At 43.5% G+C, this 18,907-nt stretch overlaps 1 protein-coding gene across 1 annotated transcript in view; it reads right to left on the bottom strand.

Moving 5' to 3' along the window:
- The window catches only part of ercc6 (excision repair cross-complementation group 6), a 54,833-nt gene extending 41,977 nt beyond the window's left edge, over nt 1-12,856 (bottom strand). The window contains exons 1-8 of the mRNA XM_071379481.1: nt 12,590-12,856; nt 11,735-11,952; nt 9,397-9,625; nt 9,104-9,224; nt 8,750-8,864; nt 5,408-5,577; nt 5,224-5,331; nt 4,635-5,077 (exon numbers count right to left, since the gene is read on the bottom strand). Of these exons, the coding sequence (XP_071235582.1) occupies nt 4,635-5,077; nt 5,224-5,331; nt 5,408-5,577; nt 8,750-8,864; nt 9,104-9,224; nt 9,397-9,625; nt 11,735-11,942 (1,394 nt within the window). The 5' untranslated portion in view covers nt 11,943-11,952; nt 12,590-12,856. The remainder of the gene's footprint in view (nt 1-4,634; nt 5,078-5,223; nt 5,332-5,407; nt 5,578-8,749; nt 8,865-9,103; nt 9,225-9,396; nt 9,626-11,734; nt 11,953-12,589) is intronic.
- Nucleotides 12,857-18,907: the final 6,051 nt, after the last annotated feature.

The following is an 18,907-nucleotide window of genomic DNA, read 5'->3' as shown; positions in this document are numbered from 1 at the left end:
GTACTTAAACACTAAATTATGGAAGTGACTTCAATGGCTAATTTCTCTAAATGGGGGGTGGGGGGAAACATAACCAGATTCACAGGAAATACATCACAAGGGATGAAGAAGCAATACTGCATACCACATCTTTAAACTACACTGAACAAAAATATAAAATGTAAAGTCTTGGTCTCATGTTTCATGAGATGAAATAACAGATCCCAAAAATGTTCAATACGCACAGAAAGCTTATTTCTCAAAAATGTTGAGCACAAATTTGTTTACATCCTTGTTGATGAGCATTTCTCCTTTGCCAAGATAATCCATCCACCTGACAGCGGTGGCATATCAAGAAGCTGATTAAACAGCATGGTCATTACACAGGTGCACCTTGTGCTGGTGACAATAAAAGGCCACCCTAAAATGCGCAGTTATGTCACACAACACCACAGATGACTAAAGTTGAGGGCAAGTGCAATTGGCAGGCTGACTACAGGAATGTCCACCAGAGCTGTTGCCAGAGAATGTAATATTCATTTCTCTACCATAAGCCACCTCCCAACGTTGTTTTAGAGAATTTGGCAGTACGTCCAACTGGCCACACAACCACAGACAAAGTGTATGGAATCGTGTGGGCGAGCGGTTTGCTGATGTCAACGTTGTGAACAGAGTGCCCCATGGTGGCGGTGGGGTTATGGAATGGGCAGGCATAAGCTACGAACAACAAACACAATTGCTTTTTAAATCGATGGCAATTTGAATGCACAGAGATACAAGGATCTGTACACAATTCCTGGAAGGTGAAAATGTCCAAGTTCTTCCATGGCCTGCATACTCACCAGACATGTCACTCATTGAGCATGTTTGGGATGCTCTGGATCGACGTGTACAACAGTGTGTTCCAGTCAATATCCAGAAACGTCGCACAGCCATTGAAGAGAAGTGGGACAACATTCCACAGGCCACAATCAACAGCCTGATGAACTATATGTGAAGGAGATGTGTCGAGCTTGATGAGGCAAATGGTGGTCACACCAGAATACTGACTGGTTTTCTGATCCTCGTCCCTACTTTTTTTTTATTAAAAGAAGGTATCTGTGACCAACAGATGCATATTTATATTCTCAGTCATGTGAAATCCATAGTTTAGGGCCTAATGGATTTATTTCAATAAACTCATTTCCTTATATGAACTGTAACTCAGTCAAATCTTTGAAATTGTTGCATGTTGCGTTTATATTTTTGTTCAGTATACTTGTTGAGCATAGAAAACGAATACTGTATACTGGTTATTGGGGTGGGATTGGTGTGTGTGTGTGTGTGTGTGGGGGGGTCCGTGGGTAGCTTTTGACCATTTTATTGGATTCCTAATGTCTTACCAGGTTTCGATACTGCGACCAGTTTGACTTGGCAATGCGACAAACATTGATAATCAGGTTCGTTTTTGGTTCACAATTAGCTTTTTTAATTATCATGATTTATTTAAACAGTAATGTGCAATTTACCAAAAATAAACCAACAACAGCACAGGAATGCCCATGGCAGTGTGTGTCAGGACTCGATGTTGAACACAGTCTGTGCCTAGAAAGTTCGTTATATCGAGTACTTATCACACGCTCGCTGCACTCATATAGCCTATAGATATTCTGTCGGGCAGTTGGTTGTTGCGTGGAGCGAAGACAGAGAGCGGTAGGGGTAGGAAAGATGTTAAATGTAAATGCCAAGGCAAGAATGTGTATGCAAATCAGGAATTTAAAAAGTTCAGTCTCGTTTGAATATTTGCAATGCGCAATTCAGTCATCATGGCCTACCTTGAAAATCCGACATTGCCTCTAGGCTCTTTGGTCCTTGAAGTAATTTAAGTTATGGTTGTCACGTTCCTGACCTGTTTTCCCTTGTTTTTGTATTTGTTTAGTATGGTCAGGGCGTGAGTTGGGGTGGGCATTCTATGTTGTGTGTCTAGTTTGTCTGTTTCTGTGTCCAGCCTAATATGGTTCTCAATCAGAGACAGCTGTCAATCGTTGTCCCTGATTGAGAATCATATATAGGTGGCTTGTTTTGTGTTGGGGATTGTGGGTGGTTGTTTCCTGTCTCTGTGTTTGTGTTCTGCACCAGATAGGACTGTATCGGTTTTCACGTTTGTTGTTTTGTATTGTTGTAAGTGTTCACAGTTCGTTTTATTAAACATGTTGAACACTAACTGCGCTGCATTTTGGTCCACTCCTTCATCCCAGGAAGAAAGCCGTTACAATGGTAATTTAAAAGTTTCACTGCTCCAATATAATTATTCTGCGATTTCATTTCTGATCAGATTTTATGAGAGATATTGGCACTTCCGTTTGTTTCCCGCCGTCTCAAATGAAGGGTGTTTGCCCTAGTCTGTTGCGGTAAAAACCATATGCGGTTAATTATGAGCAAGACAACATCGAATGTTGCCTTCAACTTGGTTTTCCATACAATGCGTTCCATTACAAAGGGGATCGGGTTTTTAATAGCTTTTCGTTTTAACACATGATACAGTAATCCCTCAATAACTCTTCAACATCTCAAATGGCGAGACTGACTGGCTACCACATGGACAGACTTCATTAGTGTGTGTGTCGGGAGGATGTAGTCGATTTAGTATGACAATGCCCACATTATTTCAACATACTTTAGAACGTAAAAATAGTGTGAATGTCAATGCAGCGGGTAGGCCTATTAAAATCATTATGCATGTTTTTTTATATATACATTTTGGGCCTATTATAGGCTATTACAACAATTCAATGGGAAATTACAATGAAGTGCTTGAAAAAGTCCTTGAATTTGACTTGCCAATGTCTGTATGAACCATGCATAGGCTACTTGATCAGCCCGCAAATGAAAGATACAATTATCGTGATATTGTTAGAGGGGTAAAGATAAAGAGTTTTGTTCGGGGGCCAGGCAAGGATTAACCCTGCCGAAAGGAACATAGTCGAATAGATAGAGTATCGCTCCCAGACGCACACACATCAGCAGAAGAACTAGAAAGTAGTCTATGCCCTACTGGCAGAATCATGATCATTTGAATCAATCCAGTGGCCATTTGTTTTGAAGACTCCATCACAAGTGCGCTACAGAAACACCGCTAGCCAAACTGTCTGGCTGGTGCACACCTGAACCGAAGGGTAGCTAAATCATTATTTTTTTTCTTTTGAACATTTCTTAGATTTTCCCCAGACCTAAACAATGGTCACCTGGTGTGGTTTAAGCATTATTGTGGATTTAGAACATTCAATTGTGTTTTGAGAGCAAAACCCCGCATTTTTCCCCCAATTCTGCCCTCTAGAGAATTTCGCAGAAATGAACACATGGCACTTATTAGTTCAGAAATCTGAAATAAATACATTTTGCACTTTATTTTAACACCATTTTCTATGCCGTTACAGTAAATCTATCCAAATCAATGTAAGAACACAAGGGCATGCTAATTTAAAAAGACAGCTAGTCATTGTTAGCCCAGTTCTGTATGGAATGCAGGCACATTATGGGACACAGGCCAAGTCATTATCAAATGTGCTGGTGCCACCAGTTGGAAAAAGTTAGCGCAGAACCCTGCTTACTCATTGTTATGAAGAATTATGGTCCAAACCAAATGTTCAGTACTATTTATTGAAGATATGACTCTTCTAAGTTTAAATGGACAATTTGAGTGCAATACATTTATTTCAGAGAGATCAAATTACATTTCGACAAAATAATATTTTCAGGAATGCTAATCGTATTTGTTTATAACTACGGAAACTATTTCAGAACAATCTGAGAGGTTGGGTGTCATGGCTTGCTGAAACGACAGGGAATGACCCCCCTACCATAAGTACCCAGAACAGTGATGTTGTATTATCATTCCAACTGTGTAGCTTGTAGTGCAGAGAAAGGACACCTGCCAACACTATTTAGTTAGTGTCTATAAATATGTAATCTTGTTAGCACTGTCTTAATATTAAATGTGTGCAGTAGGGTTGGGGGAGGATATTTGGGGAGACCTCTTCTACAAAGTGCTACTCCAAATATCTCGATATCCGATATCTAGTCATTAACGGTGTGAAACGATTATAACTACAGACTGCAATTTGTGCTTATTTATGATATTATAGTCGATTTCTAATTAAATAAGTATGACAAAACAATAAGGCTTAGTTCATTCATTTAGACTTACTTTTCAACATATTGATACAGCCTAACTGATAAAACTGCAACGCTTTGATTTGAAAAGCTCAAAGAGTAGTCTTGTGTCTCTCCAAAACATCCCTCCCAAACCCAACCAGGCCTACATTACAATAACACTGACGTTAAAGGTGTAGCTAGTCACTAGTAGGTTAGTCCTGTAATTTTAATTTCCTTTGAAATTCAATTCAATCTATTTAATCTATGCCACGGGGGGCAACTAAGAGGTAAGGACAAACCTACTAGTGATTTGGCTACACCACTAACATCAGTTTTTCCACTACTACCAATGTTACTTACATGGGACAAACTACCCTGCCCAGCTCATCTATGTCTGAATGTGTTTTCATAGGAATGTTCCAAAGTTGGTGTTGGCAGCCTGGATGCTGATGAGGTAAATTTACAGGTAGAAGGTGTGTGTTTATCATATAATCTGTTTGTGAAGGAGTGTTTTTTTTTACCGTATCCTCTGTTTATAGGACTCCACATCTCCGTCGTCTTTCTTCATCTTCTCTTTTCCCTTTTTCCCTGAACCTTCGTCTTCCTCTGAGCTGTCGGGGTAATACTCCTCGTCACTCGCTCTCCTTTTCCCCTTCTTCCCCCCTTTTTCTTCACTCTTCTTCCTGTAGGGCTTTAACTCATAGTAGTCAACCTCATCCTCCTCTCCCCAGCCCTCGTCTCGGTCCTCCCTCTCTTCTCTCTCGGGGTCCATCAGTTCATCACTGGGGAGGTACTCAGACCCCTCGCTGTCCATCTCATCGCCCCCAGCTTGAAGCTTCGTCCTGGGCTTGGGGATCGGCGTGACCCTCTTAGCCGGGGCCTTAGAGTGGGCCTTCAGAGCGGTTCTCTGTAGCTTACGCATTCGCTTCTGGAGCTTCTTATCCACAGAGAAGGAGGGGAGAGCCTAGTAATGGTATGAATGATGATAAGCATAGTCATAATAATAATAATAATCATGAAATGCATTAAGATATAATGCTTTAGTAGCCATAGAGTCACAGATTCAGGAATTAATGGTACCGAAATCTCCACACACACACAATCACCCACCGCTCCGTTGGTCTTTTTCCCTTCCTTGCCCACAGCAGTCTTCTTCTTCTGCTTTAGGGGTGCAGGTCTCTTCCTGTCCACCGCCATCTTAGCTTGGTCCGCCAGGTACTGAACAATAACAATAACACAATCAATCAACTTATCAACCGATCAACCCATCAATGAAAAAAAATGATCCACCTACAGCGTCAAAGCCAGAGTTTTCAGACAGCATGAACTTGCGTGGTTCCTTCTTCTCCTCCTTCTGAGGGACCCTCGTTCCAAACGGTGTCATGTGACCCGTCCGGATTAGCTCCTCCCACTCCGTCTCCTGTGCCGGCATCAGCATACTGCCCAGAGCAGATGGGCCGGGCTCTGTTAGAACAAAACAGGTTCAATATTTTAATCATGTTTACATACTGTTTTACCCACTTTATATGTATATACTGTATTGTAGTCATGGCTCGTCCTATTATAACTACTGCTGTACACACATTTTCTATTCATATACTGTCCATACACACCATTATATATACACTGAACAAAAATATAAACGCAACATGTAAATTGTTGGTCCCATGTTTCATGAGCTGAAAAAAAAAAATCCCAGAAATGTTCCATACGCACAAAAAGCTTATTTCTCTCAAATGTTGTGCACAAATTTGTTTATATCCCTGTTAGTGAGCATTTCTCCATTGCCAAGATAATCCTTCCACCTAAAAGGTGTGGCATATCAACAAGCTGATTAAACAGCATGATCATTACACAGGGAGGGAAAATAACAATTTAATCCATTTTAGAATAAGGCTGTAACGAAACAAAATGTGAAAAAAGTCATGGGGTTTGAATACTTTCTGAATGCACTGTGTATTTTGGTATTTCTCCCATTCTTCTCTGCAGATCCTCTTAAGCTCTGTCAGGTTGGATGGGGAGCGTCACTAAACAGGGATTTTCAGGTCTCTCCAGAGATGTTCGATCGGGTTCAAGTCCGGACTCTGGCTGGGCCACTCAAGCACAATCAGAGACTTGGCCGAAGCCATCCTGCTTTGTATTAGTTGTGTGTTTAGGGTCATTGTCTTGTTGGAAGGTGAACCGTTGCCCCAGTCTGAGGTCCTGAGTGCTCTGGAGCAGGATTTCATCAAGGATCTCTCTGTACTTTGCTCTACTAAACTGTCCCTCGATCCTGACTAGTCTCCCAGTCTCTGAAAAAAATCCCCACAGCATAATGCTGCCACCACCATGCTTCACCGTAAGGATGGTGCCAGGTTTCCTCCAGACGTGACACCTGGCATTCAGGCCAAAGAGTTCAATCTTGGTTTCATTAGACCAGAGAATTTTGTTTCTCGTGGCTGAGAGTCCTTTAGGTGTCTTTTGCCAAACTCCAAGCGGGCTGTCATGTGCCTTTTACTGAGGACTGGCTTTCGTTTGGCCACTCTACCATAAAGGCCTGATTGGTGGAGTGCTGCAAAGATGGTTGTCCATCTGGAAGGTTCTCCCATCTCTACAGAGGAACCCTGGAGCTCTGTCAGAGTGACCGACGGGTTCTTGGTCACCTCCCTGACCAAGGCCCTTCTCCCCCAATTGCTCAGTTTGGCTGGGCGGCCAGCACTAGGAAGAGTCTTGGTGGTTCCAAACTTCTTCCATTTAAGGATGATGGAGGCCACTGTGTTCTTGGGGACCTTCAAATGCTGCTGACATTTTTTGGTACCCTTCTCCAGATCTGTGCCTCGACATAATCCTGTCTCGGAGCGCAAAGGACAATTCCTTCGACTTTATGGCTTAATTTGATCAATTTTAGAATAAGGCTATAACATTACAAAATGTGGAAAAAGTGAAGCTGTCTGAAAACTGTCCGAATGCACCATATTTCCTCACGTTATAGTGGTCGCGCTTTGAGACTTTGGTTAGGGTTTTGGTAAACAATTCGAAAGTAGCTAATTTGACAAAAATAACGGACATGAACGAACAAATCAAGCATTTATTGTGGACCTGGGATTCATAGGACTACATTCTGATGAATTCCTCAAAGGTAAGGAAACATTTATCATGTATTTTCTGGTTTCTGCTGAGTCCAACATGGTGGCTAATTTGGCTAATCACCTGAGCTCCGTCTCAGATTATTGCATGGTTTATATTTCCGTAAAGTTTTTTTTAAATCTGACACAGCGGTTGCATTAAGGAGAGGTATATCTTTAACAAACTATAGTTTTGGCAAGTCTGTTAGTGAGTCAGAAGTTTACTAAATTGACTGTGCCTTTAAACAGCTTGGAAAATTACAGAAAATTGTGTCATGGCTTTAGACGCTTTTGATTGGATGTATTTCAAGGTCTACCTTCCAACTCAGTGCCTCTGCTTGACATCATGGGAAAATCAAAAGAAATCAGCCAAGACCTCAGAAAAAGACAAATGTAGCTCCACATGTCTGGTTCATCCTTGGGAGCAATTTCCAAATGCATGAAGGTACCACCTTCATCTGTACAAACAATAGTACGCAAGTATAAACACCATGGGACCACACAGCTGTCATACTGCTCAGGAAGGAGACGCGTTCTGTCTCCTAGAGATGAACGTACTTTGGTGCGAAAAGTGCAAATCAATCCCAGAACAACAGCAAAGGACCTTGTGAAGATGCTGGAGTAAACAAGTACAAAAGTATCTATATCCACAGTAAAACAAGTCCTATTATGACATAACCTGAAAGGCCGCTCAGCAAGGAAGAAGCCACTGCTCCAAAACCGCAATAAAAAAGCCAGACTACTGTTTGCACATGGGGAGAAAGATTGTACTTTTTGGAGGAATGTCCTCTGGTCTGATGAAACAAAAATAGAACTGTTTGACCATAATGACCATTGTTATGTTCGGAAGAGAAAGGGGGTGGCTTGCAAGCCGAAGAACACCATCCCAACTGTGAAGCACAGGGTTGGCAGTATCATGTTGTGGGGGTGCTTTGCTGCAGGAGGGACTGGTGCACTTCACAAAATAGATGGCTTAATGAGGGAGGAAAATGATGTGGATATATTGAAGCAACATCTCAAGACATCAGTCAGGAAGTTAAAGCTTGGTCGCAAATGGGTCTTCAAAATGGACAATGACCTCAAGCATACTTCCAAGGTTGTGGCAAAATGGCCCTAAGGACAACAAAGTCAAGTTACTGGAATGGGCATCACAAAGCCCTAACCTCAATCCTATAGAAAATTAGTGGGCAGAGCGGGTGAGTGAAAGGAGGCCTACAAACCTGACTCAGTTCACCAGCTCTGTCAGGAGGAATGGGCCAAAATTCACCCAACTTATTGTGGGAAGCTTGTGGAAGGCTACCCGAAACGTTTGACCCAAGTTAAACAATTTAAAGGCAATGCTACCAAATACTAATTGAGTGTATGTAAACTCCTGACCCACTGGGAATGTGATGAAAGAAATAAAAGCTGAAATAATTCTCTCTACTATTATTCTGACATTTGACATTCTTAAAATAGAGACCATAGAGTACGGCGAATGTGCAAAGAATGGGACAGGGCAATCAAGATCCCTCTAGTGAGAAGTAACTGACCTTCGTCCCCATCGTCCTCCAGCAGTAGCTCAGCCTCTATCTTCTGTGTGTCCTCTCCCCCCAGGATGGCCTGTAGTCTCCTCTGCTTTGCTCTGATCTTCTTCAATTGCTTCTCCTGCAGAGAGACATCTTCATCTTGAATATCATCATCATCAACATCATCATCATCATAACCAGCCCCATCATCACTTATAAAGGACAGGAGGAGCATCAAATCAGGAGACAGAAAGTGCTGGCCACAAGAGGATCTGCAACAAGCGGACACTAGTAAACTTAACAAGAGCTAATCCATTGAAGAACAGTGGATCACGGCTTGCATAGCACAGCCGCATTCCTGACAGCAGTTTTCCTCACCTTGTTCTCTTTCTGCCGTCTGACAGACTCCATCTTCCTGTTAATGTCTTTACTGGAAGTAGCGTAGGGAGTCAGCTGTTCTATGATCTTATTAATGTGCTTCAGAGCTGCCATACATGACCTGGAACACACACACATACATACATTAGTACAGAACTGACACGGGTACAGCCTGACTGATACCTGCTCCAACTACAATTATACCCCAGCACCTCTCCTGTACTCTACCAACCCAGTTATAACCCTTAGACTTAGCTAGATTAACCTTCACCCAGCCTAGCCAAAGGCCATACCTGACATCGTCCAGTACAGACTGGTACTCCTTCTCTGCCTCAGCCTTGGCTGCAGCCTGGCTGGCCTCGTGTATGGCCTGGTCCACCTGCTGCAAGACCCCCTGCTCCAACACATCCTGGTCGTACACGGCGACACCCAGACCCTGCAGCTCTGCAGCCCCGGAGCTGGCACTCACAGCCTGGATACGCTGACGGTCAATGTGTAGCAGGGCTCCAGACTTCTTAATGGCTAAGAACAGAGTACAGACACACACAGTCACTGTCACTAAGAACAACAGAGGAGTAATGATATAATGGCGACGGAGGTCTCCACACGTTCTCCTAACCAATTGTTATTTATAACTTTTTTTGTACATGTTTCTGCCACCGTCTCTTATAATCGAAAAGAGCTTCTAGATATCAGGACAACGATTGCTCACCTCGTACTAGCGAGTCGGACGTGAAGGATTTACTTCAGACACCTGACAAGGCCCAAATCCCCGTAATTCGCATGAGAAAGAGACAGAGATATCGGGGACGTAGGTCGCGGTGCTTTATAAGGATCCGACAGGCGAGTGGGTAATCTGTCTCTACCATCAGTCCTATTAGCCAACGTACTTGGATAACAAAATAGACGAGCTACGATCACAAATATCCTACTAACGGGACATTAAAAAATGTCATATCTTATGTTTCACAGACTACAAAGCACAGCCCAGTGACACGAGCCTACCAGACGAGCTAAATTACTTCTATGCTCGTTTCGAGAAAAGCAATACTGAAGCATGCATGAGAGCATCAGCTGTTCCAGAAGACTGTTTGATCACACTCTCCGTAGCCGACTTGAGTAAGACCTTTAAACAGGTAAACATTCACAAGGCCAGACGGATTACCAGGACGTGTACTCCGAGCATGCGCTGACCAACTGGCAAGTGTCTTCACTGACCTTTTCAAACTGACCCTGACGGAGTCTGTAATACCAACATGTTTCAAGCAGACCACCATAGTCCATGTGCCCAAGAAGACTAACGTAACTCTAATTTGCATACCACCCCAACAGATCCACAGATGATGCAATCTCTATTGCACTCCACACTGCACTTTCCCACCTGGAAAAAAGGAACACATATGTGAGAATGCTATTCATTGACTGCAGCTCAATATTCAACACCATAGTGCCCTCAAAACTCATTAAGCTAAGGACCCTGGGACTAAACACCTCCCTCTGCAACTGGATCCTGGACTTCCTGATGGGCCGCCCCAGGTGGTAAGGGTAGGTTACAACACATCTGCCACACTGATCCTCAACACGGGGGCCCCTCAGGGGTGCATGCTCAGTCCCCTCATGTACTCCCAGGTACGGCTCCCAACACCATCATTAAGTTTGATGACACAACAGTGGTAGGTCTGATCACCGACAACGATGAGACAGCCTATAGGGAAGGAGGTCAGAGACATGGTCGTGTGGTGCCAGGATAACAACCTCTCCCTCAATGTGATCAAGACAAAAGAGATGATTGTGGACTACAGGAAAAGGAAGACCAAGCTCGCCCCCATTCTCATCGACGGGGCTGTAGTGGAGCAGGTTGAGAGCTTCAAGTTCCTTGGTGTCCACATCACCCAAACACACCAAGACAGTCGTGAAGAGGGCACGACAAAGCCTATTCCCCCTCAGGAGGCTGAAAAGATTTGGCATGGGTCCGCAGATCGTCAAAAAGTTATACAGCTGCACCATCAAGAGCATCCTGACTGGTTGCATCACTGCCTGGTATGGCAACTGCTCGGCCTCCGACCACAAGGCACTAGAGGGTAGTGCACACAGCCCAGTATATCACTGGGGAAAAGCTTCCTGCCATCCAAGACCTCTATACCGGACAGGTGTCAGAGGAAGGCCCTAAAATTGTCAAAGACTCCAGCCACCCTAGTCATAGACTGTTCTCTCTGCTACCACACGGCAAGCGGTAGCGCCAAGTCTAGGTCCAAAAGGCTTCTTAACAGCTTCCCCCTTCAAGCCATAAGACTCTGAACAGCTGATCAAATGGCTACCCAGACTATTTGTAATCCCCCCCTTTTACGCTGCTGCTACTCTGTTTATTATCTATGCAGTCACTTTAACTCTACCTACATGTACATATTACCTTAATTACCTCGACTAACCTGTGCCTCCACACATTGACTCTGTACCGGTTCCCCCTGTATATAGCCTCGCTACTGGTATTTTACTGCTGTTCTTTATTTGTTATTTTTCACTTAACACTTATATTTCTTAAAACGGCATTGTTGGTTAAGGGCTTGTGAGTAAGCGTTTCACTGGAACATTTGATTTGAGTTTGTGAACCCAGACTATCCGTCGTCTTACCACTGCTGCCCTCCCCAGATCCAGTGCTATCTGGGCAGGCCATTGCTGGCTGCTCAGCGTCCCCCTGGCTGGTCCCAGTGATGGAGATTGAGCATCCAGCGGTTCCTCTGTTGGCCCCATCCTCCTCCATTCCTCCCGGGGTGAGAGCAGCACTCGCCGGGTTGGAGAGGGAAATAGGAACCTGGTCCTCAGTATCTTCTACTGGCATCCTGTTACATCTTGAGACAGAAAGATTAAACCATCTGATTCAACTGCAGTGCAAATACAGATACACACGGGGAAAGAGATGTCAACAGATTGCAAAATTACACATAGCTCTTTAATCTGTAGCTATGGCTATTTAATCTATTTCGAAGACTATTTCAGCTCTAAACTACACACTTACCAGTAGCTAGCTAAGTAAATAGAATATGTCATGACTTGATTTGAAAATAATCCATTTAGCTCTCTCTAGCTGCTGTAGTTATTCTACCAAATTAGGTCCAATAGCTAACATTCGCTAGATTACAGACTCATAGTTTGAACGTTAGCTAACTAACGTGAGTTAGCTATGTAACGTTTATTGGCTAGTACCAATAACGTTAGCAGTTCAATCTTGTTTTATTTAGAAACTACAAGTTGCAACCTTACTAACTAGTTACATTCTCAAGCTAGTAGCGAGCTAATTAGCTAGATAGTTGTGTCAGGAACGTTGTCGACAGCAAATTCATTGTTGACAGAAAATAGTCTAGTCTCGATCAATGAAACGAGGCTGATATAACGTCTCAAAGATCACCCATTTCACCACTTCCATTACAATTACATCGAGATTACAAAAAGTAATGTTAATGTCTTTAGCCTAGCTATGATACTTACAAATCGCGAAGTTACACAACGTAGCTACCTGGCTACTCCTATTGTGATGCTTTCCACTAGATAGCACAGCCACAAAGTCAAAATGGGATATATATCGTATAATTTTTATACAAATGTATGAAAACAAAAATGTGCTTTTAAATCTTAATTTAGGGTTAGGCATAAGGTTAACCGTGTGGATAGGTTTAAAATCAAATTTTAAGAAGATTTTTTTTTTCTTCTACGATGAGGTTTAACGGCGGTTGGCATCCAATAAATGTGGCATTACTGCCATCTACATCTCTTATCTATGATATATTGGCGATTACACATCCGCCACCCACCTACTATGCGGCGTGGAAACGGCGTTTTTTTCTTCTTTTCTTCTTCGATGGTGTTTAACGTCGGTTGGGATCCAATTGTAATGGTGCATTACCGCCACCAGCTGGACGCGGTATTGTATAAGAAACAAACAAAACAACATTTCGGGAAAGGGGTAAACGACATCATACAAAATAAAACACATCAACTAAGAAAACCAATCACACTTCTTCAATCACAGTCCACTCCAAAATACACCCCTACACAGTCTCGGGGGCCTGTGATGATGGTACATTCACCGACAGGATTTCTTGCACTGCCTCAGCTGTGAAGTCATGAAGACCCCAAAAAGGTTCACCGGCATTCACAGTGATTCCAATTTTCCAATTCCGACTTCTTCTCCGCTTGTGCTGTACAGTTTATAACTATTGCAATAAATTATACAAAGTCCACCATTTTAACATGTAGCATTTCACTATCCCTCGGTTGATGAGAAACCTTCACTGGTTGTGGTGACTCTACTACTATTGTTTCTTCCCTGCCCTTTCTTCCCTGCCCTTTCCCTTTCTTTCCCACTCATTCCTTCCAATTTTCTCACCGCCTCCAAATTGGATACACGCTGGACACTCTTTACCCTTGCCACCTCATTCTCCTTCACCAGGCGCATGCTCACCTCCACAGTTGCAGCATTTCCCTTCATCTGGCATACGATATTCTTCCCTTCTGCACACACTTGACACATGACCAACTCTTTTACATTTATCACACTGGAGGGGCTTGTGCACAAAAGCGCTTACAGGGTATGTCATGAATCCAAACTTTATTTGAGAAAGGAGAGACTCTTCATCAAAGAACAGTAGCATGGATGAAGTGAATTTCTTTTCTCTGCCCACCATACAGGTCAATCAACATGCACCAACCACTCCATCGATGTCTTCAGTATTATCCTCTGTCTATATTTCTTGCGCCACCCCAGAAATAACCCCCTTGATAGGCGCTCTGCTATGAAAATCCATGCAGGAAACATTCCACTCCGATGTCTTTTTCAGTCTTTAAACACTCTTCATCTGCTCCACAGACACTCACAAAAAAATAAGACCCCTTCTTGTTAGTCTCACCAAATCCACACTTTCCTCCAACACATTCCAGATTTTCCTGGAGACGGTAAACAGATTTTCCAAATAGCATTGATCCAAAACCCTGACTCCGACCAAAAACGAGTCTAGTGGTTTCCTATTTTCCAACATAGCTTTCTTAACTTCTCTTGTTTCCATTTTTCATCGCCACTGTAACCCACTCATTCTCACTTTCTTTACTATTAGCTTCACTTGACTCACTATCAGTTGCAAACAAAACCTCCGTTTCCACCATCTTCCATCCCGTCCTCAGTTCCACTCCACATCTGCAAAGGATTCCACAAAAAAAAACTTTTGACACACAGGGTATCTTTTGTCTGGCAGCAAACATTTAATATAGGCTGTGCTGTATCCACCACCATCTCTTCACTGGCATCACTTTTTTTTCTCAATTCTTTTAATCGCCTCCTCATAGGAGATTCGATTGACCTCTCTGACTTTTGCCACCACAATTTCCTTCGACCTTACAGGGCACTCCAGGAACTCAGGATCATGATCCCCCCACCACAACTGCAACACCGTTGTCCTTCTACATGCCGTTCTTCAGTATACTCTGTTCATCTGCACACACTTGAAACACGGCCAAATCCTTTACAATTTTTACACAGCGGTAGTTTGGAAACAAAAGCTCTTACGACGAATCTTTCATAACCAAGGTTCACATGCGTAGGTAATTGCACGTAATCAATAAACGACAGTACCGACAGACTTTCTTATTTTTCTCCATTCAGCCTGCGGGTCAGACGCCGGGCCCCAACCACACCAGGAATTCTCTTCAGGTATTTAACCTGAACATCCGTCGTCACCCCTGAGATGACTCCTTTGACGGGTGCTCTACTCCGAAGTTCAAAATACAATATTATGTTGTCCGGATTCTTTTGAGGCCAACTGCAATCTTCCTCTGCTCGTCAGAAATACAATGAATCAAAATATGACCACTCCTGGTCATTCTGACAGACTCCAGTTTTCCAAGCAAAAACGTCACCATTTTCAACACCTCAAACTGGTTTCCCACATCTGCATCCTTACTCAACAACCGCTTCCCAACAAGAAGTGATTCATTATCATTTAAGCACGCATCATCCACTCCAATTTCAGACAATTATCCTCTTTGTTCCAGTTTTTGATTTTACTGTTGTCCATTCAGAACATTCGTCAAATTTACTTGACGTGCTGCTTAATTCGAACTCATCAACCACTTCCGCCATCTTCCTCTCCTGACCTCCCGCTACCTACTCGACTGTAGTATAACTCCCTTATAAACTCAGCAAAAAAAGAAACTTCCCTTTTTCAGGACCCTGTCTTTCAAAGATAATTCGTAAAAATTAAAATAACTTCACAGATCTTCATTTGTAAAGTGTTTAAACACTGTTTCCCATTAATGAACATGCACCTGTGGAACGGTCGTTAAGACTAACAGCTTACAGACGGTAGGCAATTAAAGTCACAGTTATGACAACTTAGGACACTAAAGAGGCCTTTCTACTGACTCCGAAAAACACCAAAAGAAAGATGCCCAGGGTCCCTGCTCATCTGCGTGAATGTGCCTTAGGCATGCTGCAAGGAGGCATGAGGACTGCAGATGTGGACAGGGCATTAATTTGCAATGTCTGTACTGTGAGATGCCTAAGACAGCGCTACAGGGAGACAGAACGGACAGCTGATTGTCCTCGCAGTGGCAGACCACGTGTAACAACACCTGCACAGGATCGGTACATCCGATCAATTTTCTGTGACATCCGAACATCACACCTGCGGGACAGGTACAGGATGGCAAAAACAACTGCCCGATTTACACCAGAAACGCACAATCCCTCCATCAGTGCTCAGACTGTCCGCAATAGGCTGAGAGAGGCTGGACTGGGGGCTTGTAGGCCTGTTGTAAGGCAGGTCCTCACCAGACATCACCGGCAACAACGTCGCCTATGGGCACAAACCCACCGTTGCTGGACCCGACAGAAAGGGGAAAAAGTGCTCTTCACTGACGAGTCGCTGTTTTGTCTCACCAGGGGTGATGATCGGATTCGCAATTATCGTGGAAGGAATGAGCGTTACACTGAGGCCTGTACTCTGGAGCGGGATCGATTTGGTGGTGGAGGGTCCGCCATGGTCGGGGTCGGTGTGTCACAGCATCATCGGACTGAGCTTGTTGTCATTGAAGGCAATCAACGCTGTGCGTTACAGGGAAGACATCATCCTCCTTCATGTGGTACCCTTCCTGCAGGCTCATCCTGACATGACCCTCCAGCATGACAATGCCACCAGCCATACTGCTCGTTCTGTGCATGATTTCCTGCAAGACAGGAATGTCAGTGTTCTGCCATGGCCAGCGAAGAGCCCGGATCTCAATCCCATTGAGCACGTCTGGAACCTATTGGATCGGAGGGTGAGGGCTAGGGCCGTTCCCCCCAGAATTGTCCGGGAACTTGCAGGTGCCTTGGTGGAAGAGTGGGGTAACATCTCACAGCAAGAACTGGCAAATCTGGTGCAGTCCATGAGGAGGAGATGCATTGCAGTACTTAATGCAGCTGGTGGCCACACCAGATACTGACTGTTACTTTAGATTTTGACCCCCCCTTTGTTGAGGGACACATTTTCAATTTCTGTCCATTTCTGGAACTTGTTCAGTTTATGTCTCAGTTGTTGAATGTTGTTATTTTCATACAAATGTTTACACATGTTAAGTTTGCTGAAAATGAATGCAGTGGACAGTGAGAGGATGTTTCTTTTTTTTCTGAGTTTAGAACATGAGAGAAAAAGCCTAATAATAATAAAATAATATTAATTTAAAAAATTTAAAAAATACCCTACCATTAACCCTACACTCACTAAAAACCTACCACCATACTCCTCTATTTAAATCTATTTACTCTTACCTCAGGCCAACAGCTTGAAAGGATGGGATACCACCACTTAACACATCCTCTAACTCTTCTGACGTCAAGTCTCACACACCCAAATACCTCTCTGCACACCACCACCTCAATTTTCTGTGACTTACGTTCCATCCCTGCAGTTCAGTTGATAGACATTGCTATAAATGCTAAAAATCCAATCTTTCTGAACCATATATCACTTGTTGGCCTATCCCTCTGTACTGGTACAGATCTACTACTCCCACCACTCCTCTCAGGATCCCTCCCCCTTGATCCATCTTCCTCTACTTTCTTCACTGACTCAGCATACAACAACGTCTGCGCTATTCTAACGCTGGAAACCTCATCCTGCCTCTCTGACACTGGACATTTCTGATCCCCAGCCCCATGGGCACCCCTACAATTAACACATACTGTATCACTACTTTCCCCAATACTACACATTCCTTTGTATCATGCCCTTCTGCACACTGCTCACACCTAGGAACCTCCCTCCTAAACACTGTTGCCACATACCCATAAGCTTGACACCTGTAACAGCGTAATGTATTCAGCACATAGCTCATACGGGATAACTTATATATCCTAACATCACTTTGTCGGGCAAAGACAACAACAAAAAACTCTAAATGACAGACACCACTCACGCCACCCTGTCTGCGTCGCACCAAACAACGAGCATCACAAACACCGGGAATCTTCCCCTTCAGTTGGTCATCTTTCATATTTACCTCTACCCCAGTAATCACAATGGCGCCCTTTCCTTGAGAGCAAAACAATTCACCTCTCTTGTCCCCATTCGTTTAACGCGGAGTTCCTGCTCCGTCTGACCAGCAGAAACACAAACAATTATCACGAGACCACTTCTGGTTACCCTCACCGATTCCACAGAACCCAACTCTGTTTTCACCCACCCTGAAACCACAGATGGATCAGCCAAAAGGAAAAGGTCCACTTAAAAAAAAAAAAGTACTCCTACTGTCACAAACTCATCTTTATCCTAACCCTCGGTGGTAGCCTCGCGTTCCGAGGAAGAGACATTTTCGAAATCGTCAGGGTTTATTACATTGTGGTTGTGGTAACTAGTGACCAGCATTATGATACCTCGTAAATCTTTTTCGGTGACAACCGTAGAGGGAGAGAGAACCTTGCTATGTACAGTGCATTTGGAATGTATTCAGACCCTTGTCTTTTCCCACATTTTGTTATGTTACAGCCTTATTTTAAAATGGATTCAATCGTTTTCCCCCCTCATCAATCTATACACAATACCCCATAATGACAAAGAAAAACAGGTTTCTAGAAATTTATGTACATGTATTAGAAATTAAAACTCAAATATATCACATTTACATAAGTATTCAGACCCTTTACTCAGTACTTCATTGAAGCACCTTTGGCAGCGATTACAGCCTCAAGACTTCTTGGGTATGACGCTACAAGCTTGGCACACTTGTATTTAGGGAGTTTCTCCCATGCTTCTCTGCAGATCCTCTCAAGCTCTGTCAGGTTGGATTGGGGGTGTTGCTGCACAGCTATTTTCAGGTCTCTCCAGAGGTGTTCGGTCGGGTTCAAGTCCGGGCTCTGGCTTGGCCACTCATGGACATTCAGAGACTTGTCCCGAAGCCACTCTTGCGTGCTTACGGTCATTGTCCTGTTGGAAGGTGAACATTCCCCACAGTCTGAGGTCCTGAGCGCTCTGGGGCAGGATTTCATCAAGGATCTCCCTGAGAAGTGGTCTGTGGTCACCACCTGCAGAATCACTCCTTTTTTGGGGGTGTCTTGCTAATTGCCTATAATTTCCACCTTTTGTCTATTCCATTTGCACAACAGCATGTGAAATTTATTCTCAATCAGTGTTGCTTCCTAAGTGGACAGTTTGATTTCACAGAAGTGTGATTGACTTGGAGTTACATTGTGTTGTTTAAGTGTTCCCTTTATTTTTTTGAGCAGTGTATTTAATAATGATGGAGGCCGCTATGTTCTTGGGGACCTTCAATGCTGCA

Source organism: Salvelinus alpinus, chromosome 32, assembly GCF_045679555.1.
Source record: "Salvelinus alpinus chromosome 32, SLU_Salpinus.1, whole genome shotgun sequence".
NCBI classification, from domain to species: Eukaryota; Metazoa; Chordata; class Actinopteri; order Salmoniformes; family Salmonidae; genus Salvelinus; species Salvelinus alpinus.
Note: the sequence above shows the minus strand (reverse complement) of the source record. Positions and strands in the feature narration are given on the sequence as shown.